We start from the raw sequence: 27,100 nt of genomic DNA, 5'->3' as shown, positions 1-27,100 counted from the left end.
TAATAATATGTAGAAATGTTGCAAAACCATAATTTTATCCGAGAGAAAAGTGCATAATTCATTTGCAAGGATGAAAACTTGAAGAAATATAACTTTATGAATCTAAAGAAGCAAACTTACAAATACTTAATCACTTCCATTTATTAGATGCACACAATATCTAATCTAAGGCACTTCTATAGAGACCTACAAATGCATAAGAATCTTTCCAGCCATCTTCCAATTTTGTAGTATACATCATTTCTAGAACATCTTCAATAGCATCTTTTGGGCCAACTATAGTGACATAAGGTTCTCAAATATTCAGAATGGTATTGGGCTTATAATTAAATAGAAATTATTATGGACTTTTCAAATTTTTAAGCAATATTTTTTTGTTCTCTAGATATTTAAAAAATCTTCCTTACTAAACATGGATGTGCAATCCAAACTAGTAATCACTAAACATCTAGTTAAATATCTAAACATATAATCACATGGATTGATAATTATATCATATTGAATGCATAAATTTCAAAGTACTAGATGTGTATCACATCACTTATAATACGATATTAACTAAATCAATAAATAAATTTGCATTTGCTCTAGTTAACTAAATAACATTAGCATGTGCTTGAAACTTTTGATAGGCTTAAAGACACATCAACTACCGCGAAAGCTAGATTTGAGAAGGATGAATAAGATGCCTACCCAAGACAACCTAAAATTCGTCTTAGTTGGGGACTATAACGCCTTTGTCAAACTCAAGCAAGGAGGGCACATGATATTCTTACAAAAAGTAAGGAGGGCAAAGTAGGCTAATTTTTCATGCCTTTCCCAAAAAAAAATTCATCATTTTCTGTTTTTTCTAAAAAAGATTCACCAAAATGTTATAGTAGAAAATTATTTTACCTAAAATATCATCAAAATTTTATATTTAAAAAAACATTAGAAATTTGAGTACTTTCACAAATATATCACCAAATATTTTATTGTTTGCATATTAGGGACTAGTATCTCAAAGTTTCTGAACTTTGAGATAAATTTCCATTCTTAAACGTTTCCATATTGGGCATTTCATAAATAATTAATTATATTTTTTTATGTTCATATAATATAAATGATGTGACTTATAAGTAGGTTTATTGTCTTCTAGATGTGGGTCCTACTTAGTTACACAATTGAAGCATGTTTGACATTCTCATTAATGTCCATCATTCATCCCTAGTCCTCACAATCCAACTCCAACCATCAAAGCCACCAACCTTTTTTACTTCAACAACCAATCTTCTTTAAGTCAAGAAAGCATGCATTTATGCCTCCTTATAAGTATGTCATTTTCTTTTCCCTCTTACTTTCCCTTTAAAAAGGACTCTTAAAAAGAATTTGTGGTAAGTTTAACCTTATTGATTAGTAAGCAAGTTCTACCATGTGCATTGCTGATATTCCCCATTCTGCCACCAATTAACGGTATCTTTAGAATAGGTTGCATAGGAGCAAACACTATGCCAACTTAACTCTATTATCAAACAAGTCTATGCAATCCTCTCAGTGCCCAACACAAAAGATATAAAGCCCCGCATATGATTGAAATGCAGTAACATATAGTTAGTATATTTGATGAGCTATTACATTATTTTGGATTAGTATATTTGGTCCTTTTAGTTTAATTTCACTTATTTGCCAATATATGTATGTGCATGGTTTTCAAATTAAATTGGTCGAGGGAAATGAGAGATATTGTAAGGGGCTGAATGGGGCAAAGGAGGTGCATACATGAGCTTCAATCTTTTTGTGATCCTTATCAATAGAGACTCAAACATTTTCAATGCCAAGTGAAGCTCAAGTTAATAACAAATGTGTCCTATCATTAGACAATATATGAGTTAAATCTTAAATAGTTTATAATTAAGTTTAAATTAAGATATACAACAATTAATACAAGATACCATTAATTGATATAAGATGGGAAATCATAGGTTATGAGATGAGTTAAAAATTAGTCCAAAATAGTGCTACATGATATATTCAACAAGCTTGACATTCAGTGTCAACTTTGCAATGGAGAGAAATAGAGCTTAAGAAAAAGATATGCATTACTTTGATTTATAATAAATAAGTGATTTGAACATTAGCCACAATGTATTGAATGCCCACATAATGAGAGAGACACAAAAAAAACAAACAAAAAATTGCATACAAATCCTCGAATTGCATTTCACCTCTTTTCCAACTTGTAAGTGGGAAAGTTGCCTATTAAAAATAATTTTTTTACATTTTCTCTTAATCATTTAGATTGTTCTCTTTGACAAAAACCCCCAACTGAAGCAATTTTGCATTGCGGAGAACTGTACAATATTGCCATACAATTATTGTAGCCATGCTTTAATTGTTTAGTAGTTGTCTTGAATTTTGTATTCGAGGTGGAAATAAAATGTAGTAATCGGTACCAACTGGGAATGTTGGAATGAGTGCCACTTAGGTCCTGATATAGTAAAAATAGCATGTAATTCACAGTACAAAGTTTTAAAAACTATGTTAGTATTGGTGATTATGAATGATTAGATAAAGCAACAACCTGAATCATAAATAAAAGGATGTATATATATTGTATAAACTGACTTACTTGATGATAAAATCCTATATTCCACATCTATCGTCTTTATTGTGAATCCGTTTTGTTAAGAATCTCACCATATAGGATTTTGTTTTACTTGCGTTGTTCCTTGAATAGAATAGTAATTCCCCATGCAATAGGCTAGAGTGGCATTATAAAACAAACATTTTTGTTAGTTTACATAGGTTATTACTTTAATTTAAGGTTTTGATAGATATAACGTCACTGTGAGGCATTTCTCATTTGATTTACTACTAGATTGCAACATAAATCTGAAAAATTGAAAATTAATCACCTAAAGTTAACTTATTAGCAGTGCAAAAATATGCTTAGAACCTGCAGTCCTTGTATTAACCTGCAAACAGTGGATACCAAAATTACTTAGAAGTAAACCCCAGAGATGCATTTTCCATTGAAGCCTGATTGAGACATCAGATTTTCATATTGTTCTTAGCAGTTCTTTCCAAAATTTGGATAATGATATCAAGGTTATCATTAATAATCTATATAAATGTTGCGGAACCCTAATTTCATCCTAGAGAATGAACAATTCATTTGCAAGCAGGAAGGCTTCAATAAATAAAATTCCTGATTCTAAAGAAGCAATCTTACAAATACTTGATCACTTCCATTTATCAGATGCACCTAGTATCCAACCTAACCCACTTCTAGAGACGTAGAAAAGCTTAGGAATCTCTTTAAATATCTGGAAGTCCTCTTCCAGCTTTTGCATCATATGTCATTTCTATAACATCTTCCTCAACAGTATCTTTCGGGCCAACTGCAATAACATAAAGTTCTCAAATTAGTCAGAACTGATCTTGAGCTTATAATTAAATATAAGTTATTCTGGTTGTTTTAAATTATAAGCAAATTTGATTCTTTTTTGTTTTTCGAATATTTAAAAATCTTCTTTGCAGAATGTTGATGTGCATTCCAAACCAGTAATCACAAAACATCTAGTTAAATAACCAAACAAATAATTGCATAGCTTGACAGTAATACTATATTGAATTTAGAAATTTCCAAGTACTCAATGCATGCCACATCAATAACAGGCTACAATGGAAAGTTAAAATTTTTTGGAGATTATACAAGATGCAAAGAAGTCAAACATAGGAAAACACTGGTTGTTGTTCTGCATATAGTTTGGGGTGTGCCTCGCAATGATAAATTCCTTCTGCAATCATGCCCTTTCACATCATATCTTGCAAGTTGCCATCAAGGTTTGGTGTTCCATATGGTTGATGAAGTTTGGCCATACTTAACTCATGCTTGGAGTATGAATAGCTTAAGAGACCTTACTATCTCCCATTTCTCTGCAACTGTGTAACATAATGATTTTAGGGATATAGACCTAAAGTTGTGGGGGAGCAGCCCACACTCCTTTGGCTTCACTACCAAAGCGTGCTTTAAGAGGGAGCATCCCAGAAATGCCCTCAGAAGCATGGTTCTATATCGCTCCCAGTTATTTTGGGAGGCCACTCCCAGAGTTTTCGAGGCACTCACTATGCTTGTGGGAAGAGTGCAAAAGGAGCACAACTCCCTGAGTGTTCCTAAAATGATAATATAAAATTCTTGAAGTAGAAGTTTCAATTTTCTTTGTATTTCTCTCTCTGCACATTTACTTAACTTTTTATATTATTGTTAGTTGTTTCGGGGTGTTTGAGACGAGATTCCAACCTTGTCTGACCTCATTTGAAGAAAGTACGTGTTACGAAAATCGCGATTTTTTCATTCGCCGATAAAATCGCCTGATTATTACGAACTTTTTTTCCAAAAAAAATGCTGAAAAAATCGAGATTTGAAGGGTAAAAATCATCAAGCTCCCAGACAGCGCATTTTATAAGGAAAAACATGAATTTTTTTGTCATTTTGAACAGATTGCGGCGTGGTTTGAGAGCAGGGGAGGAGAAGAAGCCTGGAAGGCGTCTACTAGGACAGAGGAGGAGGAAGCCTAGAGATTTTAGCATCCCAAGCAAGAGAACTTCGTCTTTAGATTTCTTCGGCAAACCTTGGTTTCCAAGTATGGACACCAAATTTGGCCATTTTGTTTTGATTTTTTTCTTGTTTTTGCTTGGGTTTCTATAACCCATTGATTACCAATGACTTTTGAGTGGATTTGAATTTTCATTTTCGTTGCATAGAGTGGAGAGAGTTCATTTTGGATTGAGTTGAAGTTTTTCTGTTTGTTTATCAAAAATTCAATGTGTTGTGTCATGTGTGTAATTTTTTTTTTAATTTTTGTAACTTGCAATTCTTATTGTGCCATAGGTTCAACTTCAAACTTCATCTTACATTAAAACTCAAGACTTACGAGTTCAACCAAGTTACAAACATGCCAAGGAAATTGGACCCTCTATGGGAATTTGGTGAACCTGATGGAGGGTTTGATAAATTGAACTTATCTTGCAAGTTGTGTGGGCAGCATATGTTTGGGGGGGTTTATAGATTGAAGTATCACCTTGCAAAAATCCCTGAACATGATGTAGGGTCTTGCAACAATACAAATGAGGAAATCATCCGAAGAGCCATGAGATCATTGGAAGAATTAGAGCAAGAGAAAGTGACCAAAGCAGATCTGAATAAGCAACTAGCAGGGAAAGTGTTAGGAGGTGAATATGGAAGTGGCACTGGTTCTACTTCAGCATCAATGTCTACAACCAACCCTGTAGTTGCCTCATCGTTTTTTGTTCCTAGAACCACGCCTGGTTCACAACCATCTATCACTTCAATGCTTAAAAAAATGAGAAAGAACAAGCTAACAAGTTGTTGAGCAAGTTTCTCCTTTGGAGTGATATTCCTTTCAGCATTGCACGGAATAATCCATATTTCCAGCCTATTGTTGATGTTATTGCAGTTGTTGGCCCAGGGTACAAAATCTCTTCTTATGATGACTTTAGAGGCCGCATTCTTCAAGATGAAAAGGTTGGCTACACCAAAAAATTGGAGGATTTTAGGGCATCATGGGCACGAACAGGATGCGCTGTGATGTCAGATGGTTGGACCGACCAAAAGGGGAGAACCCTTATAAACTTCTTGGTTAGTTGTCCCAAGGGGACAATGTTTATGAAATCTGTTGATGCATCTTCATATATAAAAGATACAATATTATTATGTGATTTGCTGGATGTGTTTATTTTGGAGATGGGTGCAGAACATGTTGTCCAAGTCATAATGGACGACGCTGCAAATTATGTTGCTGCTGGCAAGATGCTTATGGAGAGGCATCCTACTTTATTTTGGACACCTTGAGCTGCACATTGTATTGATTTGATGTTGGAGGACATAGGAAAATTTCATTTGTCAAAGATATTGTTGACTCATCAAAAAGCATTACAAAATTTATATATAATCAAGTATTTGTGCTTAGCTTTATCAGAAAATTCACCAACAACAAAGAGTTGGTGCGTCCTATCATTACACGGTTTGCCACTAGTTTCATATCTCTTCAATATCTCTTGAATTCTATGTGGGATGTGAAGAGAATGTTTCTTTTAGAGGAGTGGCGTGCTTTAACATTTAGCCGCAAACCAGAAGGAGAGGCCATATGCAAATTAGTTTCATACCATGAAAACTTCTGGGCGGGAGTGCAAGAGGTGTGCACCGTTAGTGAACCTTTGGTAAAATTTCTTCGATTAGTTGATGGTGAGAAGCCCGCAATGGGCTATTTGTATGAGGTCATGGATAGGGCCAAAAAATCCATTCGGGCCTACTATGATCATAAGGGAGATGAGGGGTTTCAGAAACAACTCCTCCTATGGGAAGTGATTGATGAACGATCGAACAACACACTCCATTGTCCCATTCATGCTGCAAGGATCTACCTGAACCCCGCATTTTCTTACCCATGTGGGTTCTTATTTGATGCTGAGATCATTGATGGATTCTTAACATGTGTTCAGAGGATGGTGCGATCTCCAGCAGAATGTGCAAAAATCTCCAAAGAAATGGAGATATACAGGATGGCAGGTGGCACATTTGGCTTTGAGATGATCGTGGTTGATAGGAAGACTCAAATGCTAGGTATTTTTTAATTTGTTTCAAATTTCATTCTCTTCAAGTTCATAACTTCATACTTGGATTCAACTTTCAAATTTCATTTTTTTCTTATGTTTATTTTATTTGTAATTTTGTTGTAGATGCATGGTGGACTCGCTATGGTGCCAGAATACCCCATCTACAAAATCTTGCCATTCGAATCCTCAACCAAACATGTATCTCCTCAGGATGCGAGAGCAACTGGAGTGTATTTGAAAAAATACACAACAAGAAGCGCAACAGGTTAAACTTAAAACTTAAAATATTCCAAATTTCTAATTAATTTTTTGAATTCATTAAATAATAATTTTTTTATAATTATTATTTTATGATCTTTGTACAGGTTGGAGTCCCGGGAACTTAATGACATGGTCTACATCTACTACAATCTTCAATTGTGGGTGAGGCAACTTGAGAGGATATCTGATATGGATGCCATCTCATTGGATGGGATTAACACCTCTGTTGCATGGAGGGTTGAAGCCAAGAGGCCTCTCATGGAGTCTACCAATGATTGGTTAGAGCAGGAGGTAGTGGAAGGCGCAGAGGAGGAGGAGGAGGAGGTGACACCACCTACCCAAGCTACCCCTGCCACCAGTAGAGGATGTGGTCTACCTCCTCTAGCTCCTACTTCTTCAGCTTCTAGAGCACAGCAGAATCCACTACCAACTCCACTAGCATCTACATCTAGAGGGAAAGGGAAAGCTATTGCATTTTCTCACAAAAGGGGTAGAGAAAATCAATAGTATTAGTTATTTGGTTCATTTCACTGTATATGACATTATGACTCGTGATATGAGATACATTATTATATTTTTGTTGATATTTTGAGGCTAAGTTGGGACTCGGGAGTCGGGACTTACTATTCAAGACAGGATTCATTGTTATGTGTGATGTAGCAGTAGAAATGATATTACACATCTTATATATTAGTTCTTTTATCACATTTATGTGTCAATGTATTTATTTTATGTTGTAGATGCTTTAGATATTAAAAAATTTGAAAAAAAATGAATATTTTTGTATTTTACGATTTTTTCTTGATTTTTTCCCAATTTTTTCCCCTCGCCGATTTAATCCCAATAACGATTTTCGCAACATTGGAAAGTAGAATTTCAAATCCCATCCAAAATTCAGCAAATTTAGTAGTTTTCAACTCTAGTCCACTAACCCATCGAAATGTGCCAAATGTCACCATGTTCGTCTAGCACATGCCACTTGCTTAAAATGGTAGTGACCTCCACAAATATAGGAACCAAGGAAAACTGACGTTCACCTCCATGACCAAATAAGGAAAGACCCATTGATAGTTCACATGCATGCCCACCTAGCACAGTGCCTACTAAAAATAGAAATTTACTAAAATAGTAAACTTTCCAACTGAAGTTGGAGTACCAAAACACTACTTGTGGGAACACTTCTATGAACAACACGTCTAAATATAGATGTTGCTAAAATAGCACCACATCCCATATCCTTGAAAAGAGGCTCATCTAGCTCATATTGTGCCAAGGAAAAAGAAAATGTTGACTATTTTCCCATTTGAGCTCCCAAACTCAACCTGATAAAAATATTCATCTCTTGTCATTTAAAATAGTCTCAATTGACCTCATATGAAATTAAGTAGCATGGATATATCATCAAACACTACATGCAAACTCTGGAAGCATGAACTGAAAGCTTGCTAAAAATTGTTAGATTTTCGGGCACCAGATCTACTCAGTGCACACACACACACACCGTAGATCTGGTAGCAGTTTCCTATTAACTTTACACAGCTAATGAACAGAAACATACTGATGTGTCTAACAATAAACAAATTTTTCCACAACAGAACTTATAAAACCAACTAGATCTGTCCTCGATCTAGCTGATTTGGATCTCCTGTGCTGCTAAGTGCTCTTTCCTCAAACCCGGCACAAATGAGTATCTCACTCACAACAAACTTGCAATATTACTCATGCAGATCTCCTTTGCTACTTTGTGCTCTTTCCTTGGACCCAGCACAATTGAGTATCTCACTCACAACAAAGCTACAATATTACTCATGTAGATCTCCTTTGTTGCTTCGTGCTCTCTATTCCATGCTGAAGTATATGACTAGGTTCGGTCTTCATATTGTCATTATACATATGTCATTATATACTTCTGTAAATTGTAAAAAGAAGAAAAAGAAAATTATTTTTAAGCATGGGTTTCATGCTCCATTTATATGGTCATCTAGGTCAAGCATCCATTTGATGCTCCTAGGGTTTTTCAAAGTCAAGAAAATATTTCTTTGAGTCAAGAAGGTCCTAGTCATATGTAAAAGACCCTTTCGGGCAATTTGTAACCAAGAGAAATTATTATTTTTATGTCTAAAAGTGTCTAGTAGGCCTCCAAGACCAAGTCGGCCCAGCTAGTCAAAGACGACCCAATTGTGGCTATTCAAACCCCAGAAAAGTGTATAAATAGAAGAGCATTCGACCTCATTTCAGCACTTAGAACACAAATTCGATCTGTAATTGTAAGAGAAAAAGAAGACCTAGAAAAGGACAAGGAATAGGAAGAAAGTCAAGAAGAACCCGAAATTGTCCCTTAGTAATCATTCTCTCACACACGCGAAGTTCTGCTAGGGTTTCTGGTCAGTTACAAGGCCGAATTTCTAGAGGAATCGCAAGTTCGAAGTTGCAAGGCCGAATTCTAGGCGTTGCAAGGCCGAAAGCAGAGTTGCAGGGGGGGGGGGGGGGGGGGGGCAAATTTTGTTGGAGAAAAATTTGAATCTGATTAACTCCGTCTCTTAGTTGGTGGACTAACTTGGGTCTTGGAGGAGATTTTAGTTAAGGATCTTGGGTCTTGGATTGTCTCATTTGATCTGATTCTATAAGAAGGGAAGATTTCTTTCTGGGTTTTCCCCCTTGGTGGGGTTTTGCCCTAGCATGGAGCCTACATCTTGTGTTCTCTTGTGATCTTCATTTTATGTTCTCTTGTGATCTTCATTTTATGGTTTGGTAATTGTTTGATGAACACAAATTAATAACAAGAAGAAGAATATTAAAATAATCGCAAGCAATTACTAAAGAATATTAAAATAATCGCAAGCAATTACTAAAGTAAAGAGAAATCACCCTAATTAGCTGCCATATCGAATTATCAACATGGTATCAAAGCTAAGGTGACAAGGTGCAGAAGAAGGCAGCTGGAAGATCACCTTACTAGGATAAAAGAAAGATAAGAACTACTTTTGAGAAGGACATCCTTAAAAAGATATCAAGGGCTTTGAAATCTTCATTAAAGAACCTTGGAAAGGAACCCTTGAAAGGCATCAAAGGAGCACCAATGACCTTGGGAATCGAGAAATTTGCATCCTTTCTCTCTGAACTATTTGGATCCATGGAGCAAATGAAGTATCTTTTGGAGTTTGAAATCCTTGTATATGATCCATTTCTCTTCATATTTGTGGAAGCATTGACGGATTAAAGGGAGATTAATTTTTCTAACGATGGTTCTAAATTTCTCTCTTATATCCTGGATTTGCATATAGTAACTCTATAGTTGTTCGCATGACTAATTCTATGCCTCTATAATAAGCTCACATATCTTATAGTTCGCACTCCCTAGGACAATGTCTATATTTTGTCATGGATTACTATATACACGATGACTCATATCTATGATTTAGATCACATCTTTGTGATTCTCGCATTGTTGAAACAATGATTCGTGTTATGGTTTTCTTTAATGCCTTCATAATTTCACTATGGCATCACATTATGTGGCTTGTCTAAACCTTACAGTGTGACATGAAATGACTACAATATGGAATGACTATGATCTAGATATGGCTCACTTCACACTGTAACTATATAAATGACGTATTTCAGAGAGGCTTGTATCTGTGACTTATTCTGTTGACTCAAAATACAGTGAATCACGGCATGGCTTCACACCTGTAACCATTATTGCAACTATGGCTTAGTCTCGACTCTCACCCTATGGCACAATCTTGCTTCTGTGATATGATCTCATTTTGATCTCCAGTGATGGTCTCACACTATGGTATCTATGATTTTCGCTCTCTGATGCTCGTAATATGACTATAATAAGTGCTCTTCACATCTCTAGATCTTGGCTCGAGTTCAACTGAAGCTTGCATATCTTTTGGCCTGAGAATCATTATTGTAAGCTCGATGACATTACAGAAAAGGTACGAACATTTAAAATTATAGATTGAATATCTTCTGAAGCTCACACTTCGTGACTTGTGACTCGGTCTACGACAAATCCTGTAGGTCACATTACTCTGGTTGCATACATTAAATTATGAAGTTTAAAGTGATCACATTACTGAGTTTTGGCAAGATTGTGGCCTCTACAATAGCTCGTTGATAATATTTATGGTGTCTCGCTACTCCTCTACGGCTCTCAGCAACATCATGGCTCGCTTTCATGATACATAAAATCATGCAGTTGTTCTAGACTTGACAGTAAAACGACAACTACGAAAGTAATGATACCTAAATCAACATGATGGTTCATAGCATTGGTTGGTATCACACCTCTTCTGTTTAAATATGTAACTAGGTTCGGTCTTCATAATGACATATGTAATCATGATTTTATGTAGTTATTGAAAAGAGAAAAATAAATTTATTATTGGCATTCTTGAGACATTGGTTTCATGCTCAAGGGAAATTTCTTTTTAGGTCAAGCACCCATTGAGTGCTTCTAGGGCTTGTCTGTGAGTCAACAAGTCATAAAAGTCATTGTCATGTATGAAAGACCCTTCACCCCTGTGAGCATCACCCGCTGCAATGAGTGCTAAGTGAACTATTCAAAAATCATGAGAAATTAGTCAGTTACGACTACCTCTCATGGAAATGGTCATACGTGAATGACTTACTTAACGCAGTTGAATCTCAAAATGATATCTAATGTTACATATTGTAAAGAAAAAATTATTTGAGTCAAATTAGAGTCAAAGACCCTCCAAGACATTATCATGGTGCCTCAAGCAAGTTGGCCTACATGCAAGATCAAGTCAACCTCAAGGAAGCAATTCGTACCCCTGGAAAACCTATATATAAGAAGGAACTTGACCTCATTTGGACACACCTCAAGCAAGTTCGATCTCCTCAAGAAAGAAGCGGAAAAAGACGAAAATCAAGGATAAGAAAAAGAAAAGCAAGATCGAAGTTTTTGGATCTCTCTCTCTATCTTATGTTAGGGTTTCTAAAGTTGTTGGACAAGTCGAGTTGCTGGAAAGTTGTTGGACAAGTCGAAGTGTTGGAAAGTTGTTGGGTAAGTAGAGTTGCTAGAAAGTTGTTGGGCAAATCGAAGTGTTGGAAAGTTGTTAGGCAAGTTGAAGTACAGGAAAATTGTTGGGCAAGTCGAATTGTTGGAAAGTTGTTGGGGTCGAAATTGCAGAAGAAACTGCTAGGGTCGAAATTGCAGAAGAAACTATTGGAGAAATTGCTAGGGTTGAAATTGCTGGAAAGAAAGCTCATCAAGGAGAAAGGTTGACTTGGTCTTGGAGGGGTCTTTGTCAAGGGTCTTAGGTCTTGGAATTCGTCATTTGAAGATTCTATAAGAAGAGAAGAATTCTTGTGGGTTTTCCTCTCAAGAGGAGAGGTTTTGGCCCTGGTTGATCGCCTACATCTTGTGTCCTCTTGTCTCATTGTTCTTTATGATTTGGTAGTTGTTTGATGATAAGAACACTAAATATAATCAAGAGAAAGAAGAAGCTAATTAAGTTAAGTAAAAATACATCACAAGCAGTTATCAAAGTAAGAGAAATCACCTAATCTAGTTGCCTTAGATTTCTCAACATGGTATCAAAACTAAGGTGACAAGACAAGAAAGGCAGCTTGAAGAATGTTAAAATTGGCAACTAGGGCCAAACTCCATGTGGGTCATCTTATTTATGGCCACTGATATTTTTCTTGGATCCCTCTCATCGAGAGGTGTGGGATTGATCTAAAGATCATCCGATTCTGATAAGTATTCATGGAGTTATGAATTTATTTGTGTTATAAGACAATTCGTCAAAGTCGGCCAGCAACCAAATAAACCCCACATGTGCTCACCACTTTAGTATAAAAGGAGATGACTTGAGAGTCATTTCTTACACACACTTCTATCTTGATTTCCCTCCACTTGTCTTGGGTTTTAGTGGAAGAGAAATCTAGGAGTGAAAGCCCTAGACGTTGGAGGAAAGAAGAGTAAGGGAGTTGCCCTAGAGGAGATTCCCTAGCCCTAGACAATGTCAAAAAACAAGTCAAAAACGTTGTCAAGGAAGCATGCTCTAGCCGCAGTCTTGGAGGAATCTTATCATAGCAAATAGAGGCCCTAACGCTGTCCAAAAGGCAACCCTAAACGCAGTCTAAGAGAAACCCTAAACGTTGTCAAAAGGCAGCCCTAGACGTAGTCTAAGAGCAGCCCCAACGCTGTCCAAAAGGCAGCCCTAAACGCAGTCTAAGAGTAGCCCTAAACGTTGTATAAAGGGCAACCCTAACGCAGTATAAAGGGATCCCTAAAGCTAACCTATGGTGCCTAGATGCAGGCCTAATAAGGCTGAAAAGGTGGGTTGTAGCAGGTATAGCATGAGAGTTTGAGGACTCAAACATGCCCAGGACAACAATGCTAATAAATGGGACAGCTGGGCTACATGGTGTTGCTAAGACACATGGGACAGCAACATGTATGGCATGACTGTTAGGGACAGCAGCTACACCTATATGTCTAGGCAACAGTGGCAAGGGATAGTTGTATAGTAAATGGGATAGCAAAGGAATGCTAAGGCAAGCATGGCAAGCATGGTTATGCAAGCACATGAGACATGTTGTGTGTCAACATGGTTCAGCATACCACTTGGGACAATTGTGTAGCAACATGATCGGCTTCAGAACAATGATGGAACAACAGCATGTTGGGATAGAACTATGATGGGACAGCAATGACATTGTGCAGCAGTGGCACAATGGGATAGCAGCAACAACAAGGTGCAGCAAGTACATGGTGCAGCTAGGTGCAGCAATAGTACTTGGGACAACAATGATGCTTGGTGCAACAAGTACATGGTACAATCATGATTGGTGAAGCATGATGAGATGCAACATAGTGATGATGGGTGCAGCATGGTGCAACACGGTGAGGTGCAGCATGATGACGAGATGCAGCACAATGATAGGTGAAGGAGTCACCTTGGAGAATCAGTTGAAGGAGCATGTCTTCAACTGATCTCATGATAAGTCAAAGTTTTGACTTCTATTGTAAATGTACTATCTCTCTCTCTCTCTCTCTATGTTGAACTATTGAAGAACACATAAGAAGAATTGATCAAGGGTTTCCCCACATCGGGGTTTGTCCTTAGCTAGCGCCACATCTTGTGTCCTCTTGTCTTGGCTTGTCTTCTATGATTTATGTTTATGTTCTATCTGCAGTTTACTTAATGTTGATGTGATTGCTAATCTGGAAAAGATATTGAGCTAACTGTGAAAATTGAAATAAATTGCTTTAAGCATAGAACATACCCAAAATTAACATGGTATCAGAGCTAAGGTGAAGACAATGCCCAAGCAAGAGCGAAAGAGCAATCACCGAAGACAGTTGGGAAAGGACAAAAGGATCAATGGATTCCTCATCCCTCTTCAAATTCACCAAGGGTGAAATTGAAGCAAAGAATATTATCAGAATGGCGCAGCGGAAACTTCTGATGGCCTACCTAAAGATCACTTCATTGGGAAGTCTGGATCTAAAGGTGGAAGGAAAGGCAGATGCCTTGTTTGTAAATAAGTTCGGCCATTATGCGAAGGAGTGTCTGAATGGCAGGGACACATCACTTGATGATGATAACAATCATTCCAAGGACATCTTCAAAGATCAAAGGAATGACAGGTAATGCAGGTCATCAAGGAAACGGCCAACTCTTCAAAGAAAGCAAGGAACCCCAAGTATGAAGAATCAAATGTTGTTTCTGAAAAGATAAAGAAGTGTTATCTTGTATTGGCCCTCTCCTTCAGATTCTTTGGGAATCTGGCTTATTGATTGTAGTGCTTCAAGGCACTTCATCGGATAGAAGGTGCTCTCTGTAATTTAGTAGAGATGGAAACAATCGTGGGATTATACTTGGAGCCGATGCCACTTATCCCGGAAGAGGTGTCCTCAATTGAATGAGGGTAACTCAATTCATTTACAAGAATCTCTTTATGTACATGTTCACAAGAAGAACCTAGTGTCCATTTCGGCAATGGAAATCAAAGGTTTCAGGGTGGCATTCATCGATGGAAAGGTACGTGTTTGAAAATAAAATTTTCAAAGATGCTTTTACTCATGGGTTCAGGGTTGGCAATTTGTATCAAATTGCAGGAAGGTGGTCCATTGGGGACCATGTCAATTGACACACCTCATCTATAGCACCAAAGGTCTACTATGGGGCCCTACCCGATGTGAGTCAGATGGTGACAGGGATGCCTAAATTCAAGAAGAGCATGAAGGTACATGTCTGAGATGTACCGAAGGAAAATCTTACAAGGGGACCATTCCCCTCATGTAGCAGGTCCACAAGTTTGGAACAACCCAAAGGGTTTGAGATTCATGATCAGGAATCTCATGTGTGCAGGTGGAAGAAAGCCCTCTATGGCTTGAAGCAAAACACACCGGGCTTAGTATGAGAGGATTGATCGCTGTTTGATGAAGCAGAGATTCACTAGGAGTGAAGCTGATTCAAACCATTGCTCAAAGGTTGTGGATGATAGACCTCTCATACCGGCACCTTTTGAGGACAACCTATTTCTGACAGGTGCAGAGCCTCTCATTTGCAGAAATAAGAGGGAGTTGGCTTTCGGATGTGGAATGGTAAACTACAAGCCTGTGACTACCTCGAGGATCTTAACTTTCAGAAGTTATATGGTAGTGATGCTGGATCAGATTTGGGAAATGCCTCTGAGTTTCATAAATGCATTCGCATTGATGTTCTTGGTGAACTTCCATCCGAACATATGATTTGCAGTTAGCATGTTGGGCTCATATTTTGGTTGAACCTCACTAGATTGGTGCCAAGAATCTTCTCAGATATCTTCGGGGCACAATCTCTCATGGATTGAGATACACTGCCAGAAATATGAAGCTGCATGATTATTCGAATGTTGTTGGGCAGGCAGTGTGGAGGATCACCAGAGCACTTCTTAGTGTTGGTTCTCTTTGGGTTTTGCTTCGATATCCTGGATGAGCAGGAAGCAGAAGTCGGTTGCTATAAGCACTGTTGAGACCGAATACATAACTATGAGTATGATCTCATGTGAAGTTGCCTAGTTGTGGAAACTCTTCAGCGAGTTGTTTGTACACATGATGAATACCACCATGATCCTCTGTGACAACCAGAGGGGGATTTGATTGTTGAGGAATCCTGTATTCGATGATTGCTCTAGCAGATAGACATCAGATACTACCTTATCTAGAATATGGTACGTCGATGAGCGAGGAGGCTCCATTGCATTGAGACTGATGTACAGGTCGCAGACATTTTTTCAAAGCCCCGGGGAAAGGTCAAATCTGTGACTTTCCCGAACAACTTGGAGTCATTAAGAGTCCTTATAAGCGTCCGGCATGTTGCATGCATTGAGCTCTGGGAGCTCTGGGGACTTGGAGTACTGGAGCAACACACGACCATAGGGTGACTCACCCTCCCCTAATGGTGTGTCGTGTACAGGGTGAATGGCTCAACCTTCCCATATGATACCCCGGGCGACGTAGGGACAGGATGAATGGTTCTCCTGTCGAAGCATCCTAACCATGCAGTCTGGGACTCATGGGAAGTACCTTTGATCTGGCCAATGAGCAGGGAAATGGGGTTAGGGACCATAGTAGTACTATCGATGGACGCATCATTGTATCTACCATACTCCCTATCCTAGGATGACCTCCATTGATCTGGGATCAATGTGAGTGGTATGAGACATTCTCAATCAATTCTTCTTCTTCATGGTTCAGCAGAGCTCAACAGAGCAGAGCAAAGCAGAGCAGTGCAAGGCACCGATGCCATAGATAGTAGAGTCGGACATATGGATCAGTAGATGGAGTTCTCCCTAGTTGAGAGGGAGTATTAAAATTGCAACTAGGGCCAAACTCCATGTGGGTCATATTATTTATGGCAGCTGATATTTTTCTTGGATCCCTCTCATCGAGAGGTGTAGGATTGATCTAAAGATCATCTGATTCCAATAAGTATTCATGGAGTTATGAATTTATTTGTGTTATAAGACAACTCATCAAGGTCAACCAACAACCAAATAAACCCCACATGTGCTCAACGTTTTAGTATAAAAGAAGATGACTTGAAAGTCATTTCTCACACACACTTCTATCTTGATTTCTCTCCACTTGTCTTGGGTTTTAGTGGAAGAGAAATCTAGGAGTGGAAGCCCTAGACGTTGGAGGAAAGAAGACTAAGGGAGCTGCCCTAGAGGAGATGCCCTAGCCCTAGACGCTGTCAAAGAAGAAGCCAAAAACGTTGTCAAGAAATCATGCCCTAGCCGCAGTCTTGGGGGAATCTTATCATAGCAAAGAGAGGCCCTAACATTGTCCAAAAGGAAGCCCTAAATGCAGTCTAAGAGCAACCCTAAACGCTGTCAAAAGGCAGCCCTAGACGCAGTCTAAGAGAGGCCCTAATGTTGTCCAAAAGGCGGCCCTAAACGCAATCTAAGAGCAGCCCTAAACGTTGTCAAAAGGCAGCCCTAGATGAAGTCTAAGAGCAGCCCTAAACGTCGTCAAAAGGCAGCCCTAGACGCAGTCTAAGAGAGGCCCTAATGTTGTCCAAAAGGAAGCCCTAAACACAGTCTAATAGCAGCCCTAAACGTTGTCTAAAGGGCATCCCTAAACGTTGTCTAAAGGCAGCCCTAACGCACTCTAAAGGGAGCCCTTACGCTAACCTACGATGCCTTGGATGCAGGTCTAATACGGCTGAAAAGGTGGGTTGTAGGTGACCCTCAAAACAGGGACAACATGAGAGTTTGAAGACTCAAACATGCCCACGGCAGCAATGCTAATAAATGGGACAACTGGGCTACATGGTGTCGCTAAGACACATGGGATAGCAGCAGGAATGGCAAGACTAAGGGGACAGCAGCAAGGTGTAGCATGACTTTTAGGGACAGCAGCTACACCTATATATCTAGGCAACAATGGCAAGGAACAGTTGTATAGTAAATGGGACAGCAAAGGAATGCTAAGGCAAGCATGGCAAGCATGGACAGTGTGGCAAGCATGGCGGTGCAAACACATGAGACATGTTGTGTGTCAACATGGTTCAGCATACCACTTGGGACAGCTGTGTGGCAACATGATTAGCTTCAAAACAATGATGGGACAGCAGCATGTTGGGACAGAACTATGATGGGACAGCAATGACATTGTGCAGCTGTGGCACAACGGGATAGCAGCAATAGCAAGGTGCAGCAAGTACATGGTGCAGCTAGGTGCAATAATAGTACTTGGGACAGTAATGATGCTTGGTGCAGCAAGTACATGGTACAATCATGATTGGTGAAGCATGATGAGGTGCAGCATGATGACGAGATGCAGCACAATGATAGGTGAAGGAGTCACCTTGGAGAATCAGTTGAAGGAGCATGTCTTCAACTGATCTCATGTATCATCTTCTTAGAGATGATCTACGCTCTTATCTAGATAAGTCAAAGTGTTGACTTATGTTGTAAATGTACTATCTCTCTTGAACTATTGAAGAGCATATAAGAAGAATTGATCAAGGGGTTCCCCACATTGGGGTTTGTCCCTGGCTAGCGCCACATCTTGTGTCCTCTTGTCTTGGCTTGTCTTCTGCGATTTATGTTTATGTTTTATCTGCAGTTTACTTAATGCTGATGTGATTGCTAATCTGGAAAAGATATTGAGCTAACTGTGAAAATTGAAATAAATTGCTCTAAGCATAGAACATACCCAAAATTAACAAAGAAGGACTATCAAAAGGAGTATCAAGAAAGTTCAAGACATCAAAGAGGACATCGAAACATCAAGAAGGGATACATAAGCGCCGAACAATCTAAGGAGCATCAAGAAGGACTACCCATTTCAAGGATCACACCAACTAGAAGCAACAACAAGATGAAGACCTCAAGGACCCCACCTCCACTCAAAGAAGGAAGGAATACACCTTGAAACATCTTGAAGTCTCTACATCAAAGAAGAAGCATCAAAGGAATCAACGTGTTCTCCCTCTATTTGAATCAAGAATCTCATCACAAGCATATTTGAAGAAGGACATCTCTAGAAGAAGCATTGTCACCTTCAAGGAAGTAAACATCATCATCAAAATCAAGAAGGCATCAAGTTGAAGATATTACCATCAAACGAGCGTCTTCACTTAACAAAGTAAGTATCCTTATATCTATAACTGAATCTAGTATCAAAATTACTTCATTTTGCAAGCAGAGCAATAAGTTGGTTGGGTCATCAATTTCCTTACATGGAAGAAGAGGACAAATTTGATCATCATAGAAAATGAAGTCATTGGACATATTAAGGGTTCAATCGTCCAACCACATGTTGTTGTCGCCTAGCATACACACCTAAGTTAGTGAGAAAAAGCCCTGAACCCCACAAGGTGTGGTTTGGTGGCAAAACTAAGAGATGGGGTTGTCACCTATTCCCAACTCTCTTCCTTAAGGTCTCTCCTAGGTAAGCTAAGGGGGGTGGTCCCTAATGAAAAGTTATATGATATGAGTTTCTAGGAGATTAAGTTAAGTGGAGTGTTTGTCAAAAATAACTTGTTTTCAAGAATTAAGCAAGCATATGAATAAATGAGCAAATCTCAAAGATATATTCAAAGTATAGACCAGTGCCTTCAAATAAATAACAATAGCTTGCCCAAAAAATGAAATCAAGATACAATGATAGACAATCTTGCAAGATCAAATGTTAGACCAAGATGAGCATATAAACATCAATTGCAACTATAAAGGAGATAGTACTTGAAAGTAAATGCTCAAATGACAAGATAATGACATCAACTACTCATGAGCAAAATGATCATCAAAGCAACAAATATATGAAATAACTTGAAATAGAGTTGCACCAATGAAGGATATTCCAAGTACAAGAAAGCTAATTGTTGCAAAAGTAAAAGATCCAAATACTTGCACTATAAAGCAAATGCTTCTTGAGAAAATGAGGATATTTGCAAATATGACTCAAATAAATTCAAGATAGCATATATAGGAGAGTTGTATTGCAAGTAAAGTGAAATTGTGATGTAGAGATGCTCTTGGTTTATTTTATTAGTTGTATTCTAAAACAAAGTTTCAATTGAACTCCGGTCCCTAGACCTCATCCTCACCCGGAAATCTGGATCTCACAATGAGGAGTCAATAGGGGTGGAGGGTCCCTAAAGTCTATACAACCAACTTAAGTTGGAGGTTAATTTTTGGAAATGCCAATTAGTAATAAAATGTGCCTAAGTGAGATGCTTGGGTAAATGTTGTTGCTTCCAAAATAAAGTATTGGCGCTTGACTATAATGGACAATGCTCAAGTAAAAATACCAATATCTTCAAATGGAAATGAAAGTGAAACTTCACAAGTCCACAATTGCTTTGCAAGAAATAGAGTCAATGCCAAATTGCTTCAACACAAGAATGTTCAATAATAACCAAGATGCCACATAAATTAAATTTACAATGATAAAGCAAAGAGCTCAAGAGACTTGTGAAACCAAGATGGCTAAATTAAACCAGTTTAAGCTTGCAAATTGTGTAAAATACTTGCTTGCTTTTGAAAGAAAAGGATATTGCATGTGTTGTAATAGAAGTTCAATGCAATTACTCAAGAAATTGAAATAAACAAATATCAAACTTGTGCTAAAATGAAAATGCATGAGAGAACCCTGTCGGAAACTAATCATGCATGATTGAAATCAAATTAGCAAATGAGAACTAGAGTAACTAAACTAAGATGACTAGTTCACCCACAAGCAATGATCCTCCCTCTAAATGGGGAGAAGGGATACCATGGGAAAAATCCCAAGCCCCCTCACAATAAAATTAAGTACCTTTATTAGTGAATAGTTACAAAGAAAAGAGACCTCTCAAGAGACTTCAAAATTTTTTTACAAAATTTGTGCTTGTGATGCACTAGACTTCCTCCTTAGATGCCGAAAGTAATTGGAAAATGAATGGCATTAACAAAAGGCCTCTAAAGTTTGCAAACATGGAGAAATGTTTACATGTAAAAATCAAATTGTGAAACTCCCCAAATCTTCCCAGTGTGTGGATTGTTTTGGTATTCACAAATCAGCCACTTTACAATCACAATGCATGTATGAGGAGAGGGGCTAAGCCTCCTCTAGCTCTCGGCCCTTGAGGAAAAAATTAACATCCCTCACAACAGCACACGGCCTCCTCTAGCTCTCGGCCCTTGAGGAAAAAATTAGCAGCCCTCACAACAACCCACGACCTCCCTTGAAAACTAGTCTTGAAGTGACAGCACAAGGTCCTGCACACAACTTGTTAAAACTTTCAAACAATGAATCTCGCACGCTGCCACAAGAACAAATTAGAGAGGGTTGCAATAACAAACCGAGTGTTAGCTTGTTATGAATAAAATTCTATATAAAATAATACAAATAATGTAAAACAATAATAATAATAAATAATGATTAATTAGTAACTAGTTAATGAAAAGGTATGTCCTTAAGGACATAACCATTGGTGAAAAGGTATCTGCATAGATTATATAGGCAGGCCCTCACCCTCATTTCTAATCATCTCATATCTCATCAATTCTTTATACAATATTCAATATACACTTACTTTTCCTATTATGGATCCTTACATATTTCAATTCTTTTGAATTATTCTACTGCGCATACAAACTTTGTTTGTTACATTGGTATTGGAGCCACGTTCTTTGATCCTGACCTTTGGCGATTAAGTCATCATCAACCCTGTTGTCATTGCGATTAAAGTGTTTCGCTACATAGTTTTGGAGTTTCTCCATTTCGCCAATGTTGTCATTCATCCTTTGGCCATAAAGGAATAATTAAAAAAAAAAAGGAAAAAAGGCCTTGGGCCATTACTTAAAAATAAATAAAAATGAAAAAAAAAAATATATATATATATATATAAAGACAATAAATAAAATAATAATAATAATAATAAAATTAAAAATAAACTTAACTAGCCCACGTATAACAGCCACAGGGCCTCCATCGTTGGCCCGCACCAAACTAACCACTTCAACGAAAAGTCGACGAAGCAGCAGTAATTGTTTGTTTGACTAGCGACCGGACCATAATGTTGTCGTCCATTTCACCAGTTTGCCCGACAAGTCCCCGACCGGCCTGCCCCCGTCCACGTTGCTGCCCGGGCCGTCGTTGCTGCCACTACCGCTACTGCTGAAGACGCCTAAATACAACAACGCTATCAACAGACGATCGACAGTCATAATCCACAGTGCTATTCGAAGTTTCCCCGTCGCAGAATTGTTCGACCAACCCTGCAATAGTTCTACCCCGACCTGTATTGTTATCGCTATCGCATATCCTCCTGACACTCTGAGCCACCATTTGTTCCGCGTAGCCACCAACCTACTTTGATTGCTTACGACCTTAATGATATGTGGCTGATAACATTTCCCATGGCTATCGTGCCTGTCCCTCGTCACGTTCTCATTGCCTCGACTATCATCACCTTTGTTTATCGCTCCCGTCTTACCGCATATTGTATCCCTATCCACTCCACCGCATTCATATTTAATCACCGCCATTTGTCGTTGACCCTGAAACCCTATCAATGCGACCCTGTCCGCACCCCTTCATACCATAATTAAAACCTTATAATTAAAAAATTATAATTATATAAATTATAGTTTTATTACATAATTTTGTAATTATAAAATTTATAATTAATTTAATTATATATAGTTTATAACTTTATAACTATAAAATAAATTTAATTAATATATATATAGTTTAGACGGATAAGTTCAGAACCTGGTACCTGCCTATCGCTCCACAGGTGAAAGAGGGTTTCCGGCGCAGTTCGAGACCTGAGCATCGAATAGATCTGGCACCCAGCAGATTTAGCAACGTAAATGTCTGCGAAGCGCGTCCGGAAACAGAGCGGAGGGCCTTCAATCACTGCGTTTTGATATGCAGTGGTATGCTGATACAGATCCAAGGACTAGAAGCCCACGGCGACAAAACCCTGGAGGTAAGAAAAAGAAATCTCAAAAATTTTGCACATCAGAACCCGGATCTGTTTCTACAGGCTGCAGATCTCGTTGAAAACCTACTCGAGCAAGCGCCATTGAGCCCAGATCGGGCATTATTTTACTTGATCCGTGGCATGGAGCTGAGATCGAGCCACGAGATCCAAAATCTAGAACCGCGAACTGTTAAACGACCCCCATTTTGGATTACGCCCTGGATAGGAAGCTGCGCCTGCGTCTACAGGAATTTGAACCGGCAGACTGATCCTCTAACCCCCCTCGGAAAGCTACGGGCCCGATCTGTTACATTCTGGCAGCTCCCAATCAGATCTTTCAAAGACCAAACATGGGGCGAGAGATTGGGTGTGGATTCCCTGAGATCTACAGTATGGGATACTGGAAAAGAGCGGATCGACAATCAGCACATCTGGATCTGCGATAACAAGAAAATCCCTCATAGATCTGGATCTCAGAATCAGACCATAGATCGAATCAGGGAACAGAGAGATGAGCCGAGTACGAGGGAAGAGCTAAAGAATCAAACAGCACCTGCAGTGAATGCGCGGGAAGAGACAAAAAATAATCTCTTTATCAGATCCATGGAAGGAAATATAATATGCATCAGATTAGGAAAATGGGAGGCGATAAACACCCTCAAACAGAGGATACAAGAAAGAATTGGAATCCCTCCATGCAAGCAACTTCTTCTCTACACAGGAAAAGTATTGCAGGAGGACCGTAATCTAATGGATTATGGTATTGGAAACAATTCAACAATCTGCCTCAGCACAAGGATACGCGGAGGCTGTTCTGGCACAAGCTCAAAAGGGCCTGCGTCCTTTAAAGAAGCAGTAAAAGGGAAGTTGGAACCACAAATGAAATCTGAGCAACAAACTACTGTACCGGGGACTTACATTGTTGAGCAGACATCACACAACCCAGCCTTAACAATTATCATACCAGAGGTAAATGAAATACACACCGATTATCTAACAAAAGCAGTGATATGCAGGTTCAATGGATTCTGGCCTAAACCAGAAGCTCTCCGTCAATGGATCTATTCCATATGGACAGAAAACTGTGACATCCATTTATGTTCCAAGGGATTCTTCATTGTCAAGTTTGACACCATAAAGGACAAGGAATATGCATTAAACGAAGGGCCATGGTTCTGGGGCAATGCAGGCCTGTTTGTAAAACCTTGGTTCCCAGATTTCGACCCCAACAACATGGTAGTCTCCAAAATGCCTGTATGGGTAAAACTGTTTAACTTACCTATACACTTTTGGCACTACAAAGTACTAGAAGGAATTGGCAACGCTTTGGGGACATTTCTAAAAGTGGACAGCGAACGCCTATCAAAGGACATCTACACTTTCGCCAGGATCTGTGTGGAGGTCGATCTCAGTCAAGGCCTACCGGAACACATCCTCTTATTCCACAATGGAAAGCAATGGACACAGCCACTTGATTACGAAAACACTGCCTTTCGCTGCCGTATATGTAGACAAACTGGTCATCTTCAGAGTGCATGCCCACAAAATAAAAAAGAAAGGAAAAGAAGACAGCCCACAAAACCAAAAGGCTGGCAGTTTTCACCCACATGGACAGAGAATATAGAAGAGGAACAGAAGGAGGAAGATATCAGCGTACCTCAAGAAGTTGTAGAGGAAGGAAATAATCCAGAAACCAAAAATGAAAGCAGCACACACCACCCACAGAATAATGAAAATCTGATTGGATATGCTACAGATCCAAATGAAAGCAAGCCACAGCAGCAATATGAGAACACAGGACAGGAAATCGGGGGCAGCAAGAGAGCACACTCTTCATCAAGCTCAGATTCTGAAAAAGAAATCATGGCTGATACAAACGAACTTCAAATGACTATTGTAACTGCCACACCCAACAATGAAGGTTGGCGGAAAGTGGAGAAAAAGAAAGGTAGGAAGGCATAGACAGCTTATTTTTAGATCATGTTCTTAGCAGAACAAGTTTTGATAACGCATATGCTATTTTAGCATCTACAACATGTAATTTTACTCATATTGAATAAAATTACGATTTTTCCAGTGGAAAAAAAATATATATATATAAAGGGGAGCATTATTATAAACTCAAGAATTTATTAGTAGTGAAAGAAGATTCATAAAAAAATAAAAAAGTGTTATTCTAAAAAAAAGGGATACCTTTAAAACCCTAAGATCGAGAAAAATAGAAGTGGGGGCAATTTTTGAACCAAAAAGAATGGATTATAATCAGCAAATGAAATAAGGAAAGATGATTCCTATAACCAAGTCAATATTTTGGACTAAATGTCCATTTTGTCTAAATGAAATTGGATATACATATATTCAAAAAAATTGCAATTTAAGTTGTCCAACGTGTGGAAGATTATTTAGTGCCAAAGAGCATCAAGGTAATACATGGACACAAATAAAAAGATTAGAGAAAGAATTCGCAGAGCTTGAAAAAAAAACAATGCATTGGAAAATAAATATAAAGATCTCGAAGACATGTTTTACAATAAGTCAAAAGAAAAGGACGACAAAATTTTGCGCCTAAGGGACCATTGTCAGAAATTACTTGAACAAATCAAGAAATCTACGGTTAAGAAACAAAGACTAAAACAAGAAAAAGAAAGTTCCGGCCAGAAGCTCAACAAATGTCTATCAGAGAAGGAAGATGAAACTTTACGCTTAAAGAACCTTAATAAAAAATTATTAGAAAAAATCAAAAGTATAAAAGATAAAGAGAAGAATACCAAGGACAAAGTCAGCAATTTTGAAAACGAAAAGCTTTTACGCTTAAGGAAACATAACCAAAGCCTTCTTACACAAATAACGAAGCTTAAAAGTGACAAAAAGTCACTAAATGACAAGTTAGAACAACTTCAAGATGAAACACTGAAGTCTCCAGTCGTTTCAATCCAAGTTGAAGATAAAGGAATAAATACTGAACCAGTCAATATCACCACTCAACAAGAAGAGAAACCTATAGGAGTTAAAACCAATTCAAATATTGTTGTTCAAACAATGGAAATTCCAAGTGATGATTCAGTAAACAACCCAACAACAATAGTATCTGAAGTAAATCGGGAAATTACCACAAACAAATTAGGGAAAAATCAAACCACAAGAACTCTTTATCGACATATGAATCACAAGAGAAGACAACTAAGTCAGTCTACATATTTGAACCATTTAGAACAAAAACAACAGATTTATGTTCCAAGGAATACCGAAATTTGCAAAATCCAGTCCTATGATAACAATTCATTACAAATTTCCAGTGATCAGGAGATTCCACAAAAGATTAACTTAGGATGGTCTGATCCATTCTCAGTCTGACAATTTTGTTTATGACTCAAAGCATCATATCGTCTTGTATCAATGAAGCTGAAAGTCCATATGAAAAGATATTCGAAACGGGAAAAGAGATCAAGCCTTTTCATCAGTGAGCTTCGAGGACAAAGATTTTTGAAGAGGAACACAATGTTATGAATAAAAATGTATATACAAATAATGTAAAACAATAATAATAATAAATAATGATTAATTAGTAACTAGTCAATGAAAAGGTATGCCCCTAAGGACAACCGTTGGTGAAGAGGTACTCACCTAGGGTATATAAGCAAACCCTCACCCTCATTTGTAATCATCTCATATATCATCAATTCTTTATATAATATTCAATATACTTACTTGTCCTACTATGGATGTTTACATCTTTGAAGTATTTTGAAGATTACTCTATTGTGTATGTCACATGTTTCTCCTTGATTCTTTGTCCACATCACTTTATAACTTGGCTTCAAATCCTTGATGATTTTCCACCTCATTTCCACATCATTTAGCATGTGTGGATATTTATTTTCTCCAATTTATTTAATTGATGGCTAAATTTATTGCCATATTTTCCACTAAACTTAGGAAAAGTGGGTTTTGAGGGTCTAGAGCTTATTTTTTACCCCTCAAAGTATGTCATACCCCATACAACTTCTCTAGACATCACTTATTACATTTTACATTAATATTTTTTTCAAATTTCCACCCTGTGAGAAATTTAAAAAGTAAAAAATTGACCTCTAGACCTAATAAAATTCCGCAAAATTTTACGACTGATCTAATATGGTAATATACAATGACTCTAGACACCAAGACTCACATAAGGGCTCGTCATCAAGCTGCACTTTGACTTTGGGTTTATGCTTGGAGGAAAAAGCTCAATTAATTATTAAGTCCTCATAAGCACCTAATAA

General features: G+C 38.1%; 1 protein-coding gene across 1 annotated transcript in view; it reads right to left on the bottom strand.

Moving 5' to 3' along the window:
• Nucleotides 1–2,980: 2,980 nt before the first annotated feature.
• The window catches only part of LOC149177309 (KOW domain-containing protein), a 116,849-nt gene continuing 92,729 nt past the window's right edge, over nt 2,981–27,100 (bottom strand). The window contains exon 5 of the mRNA XM_089420080.1: nt 2,981–3,380. Coding sequence (XP_089276206.1) covers nt 3,298–3,380 — 83 coding nt within the window. The 3' untranslated portion in view covers nt 2,981–3,297. The remainder of the gene's footprint in view (nt 3,381–27,100) is intronic.

This window comes from Pinus tabuliformis, chromosome 4_1, assembly GCF_031772625.1.
Source record: "Pinus tabuliformis cultivar Carrire ecotype Pingquan chromosome 4_1, CPIR1, whole genome shotgun sequence".
Lineage (NCBI taxonomy): Eukaryota > Viridiplantae > Streptophyta > Pinopsida > Pinales > Pinaceae > Pinus > Pinus tabuliformis.
The sequence above is the reverse complement of the archived record's forward strand: the minus strand, read 5'-3'. Positions and strand labels throughout refer to the sequence as shown.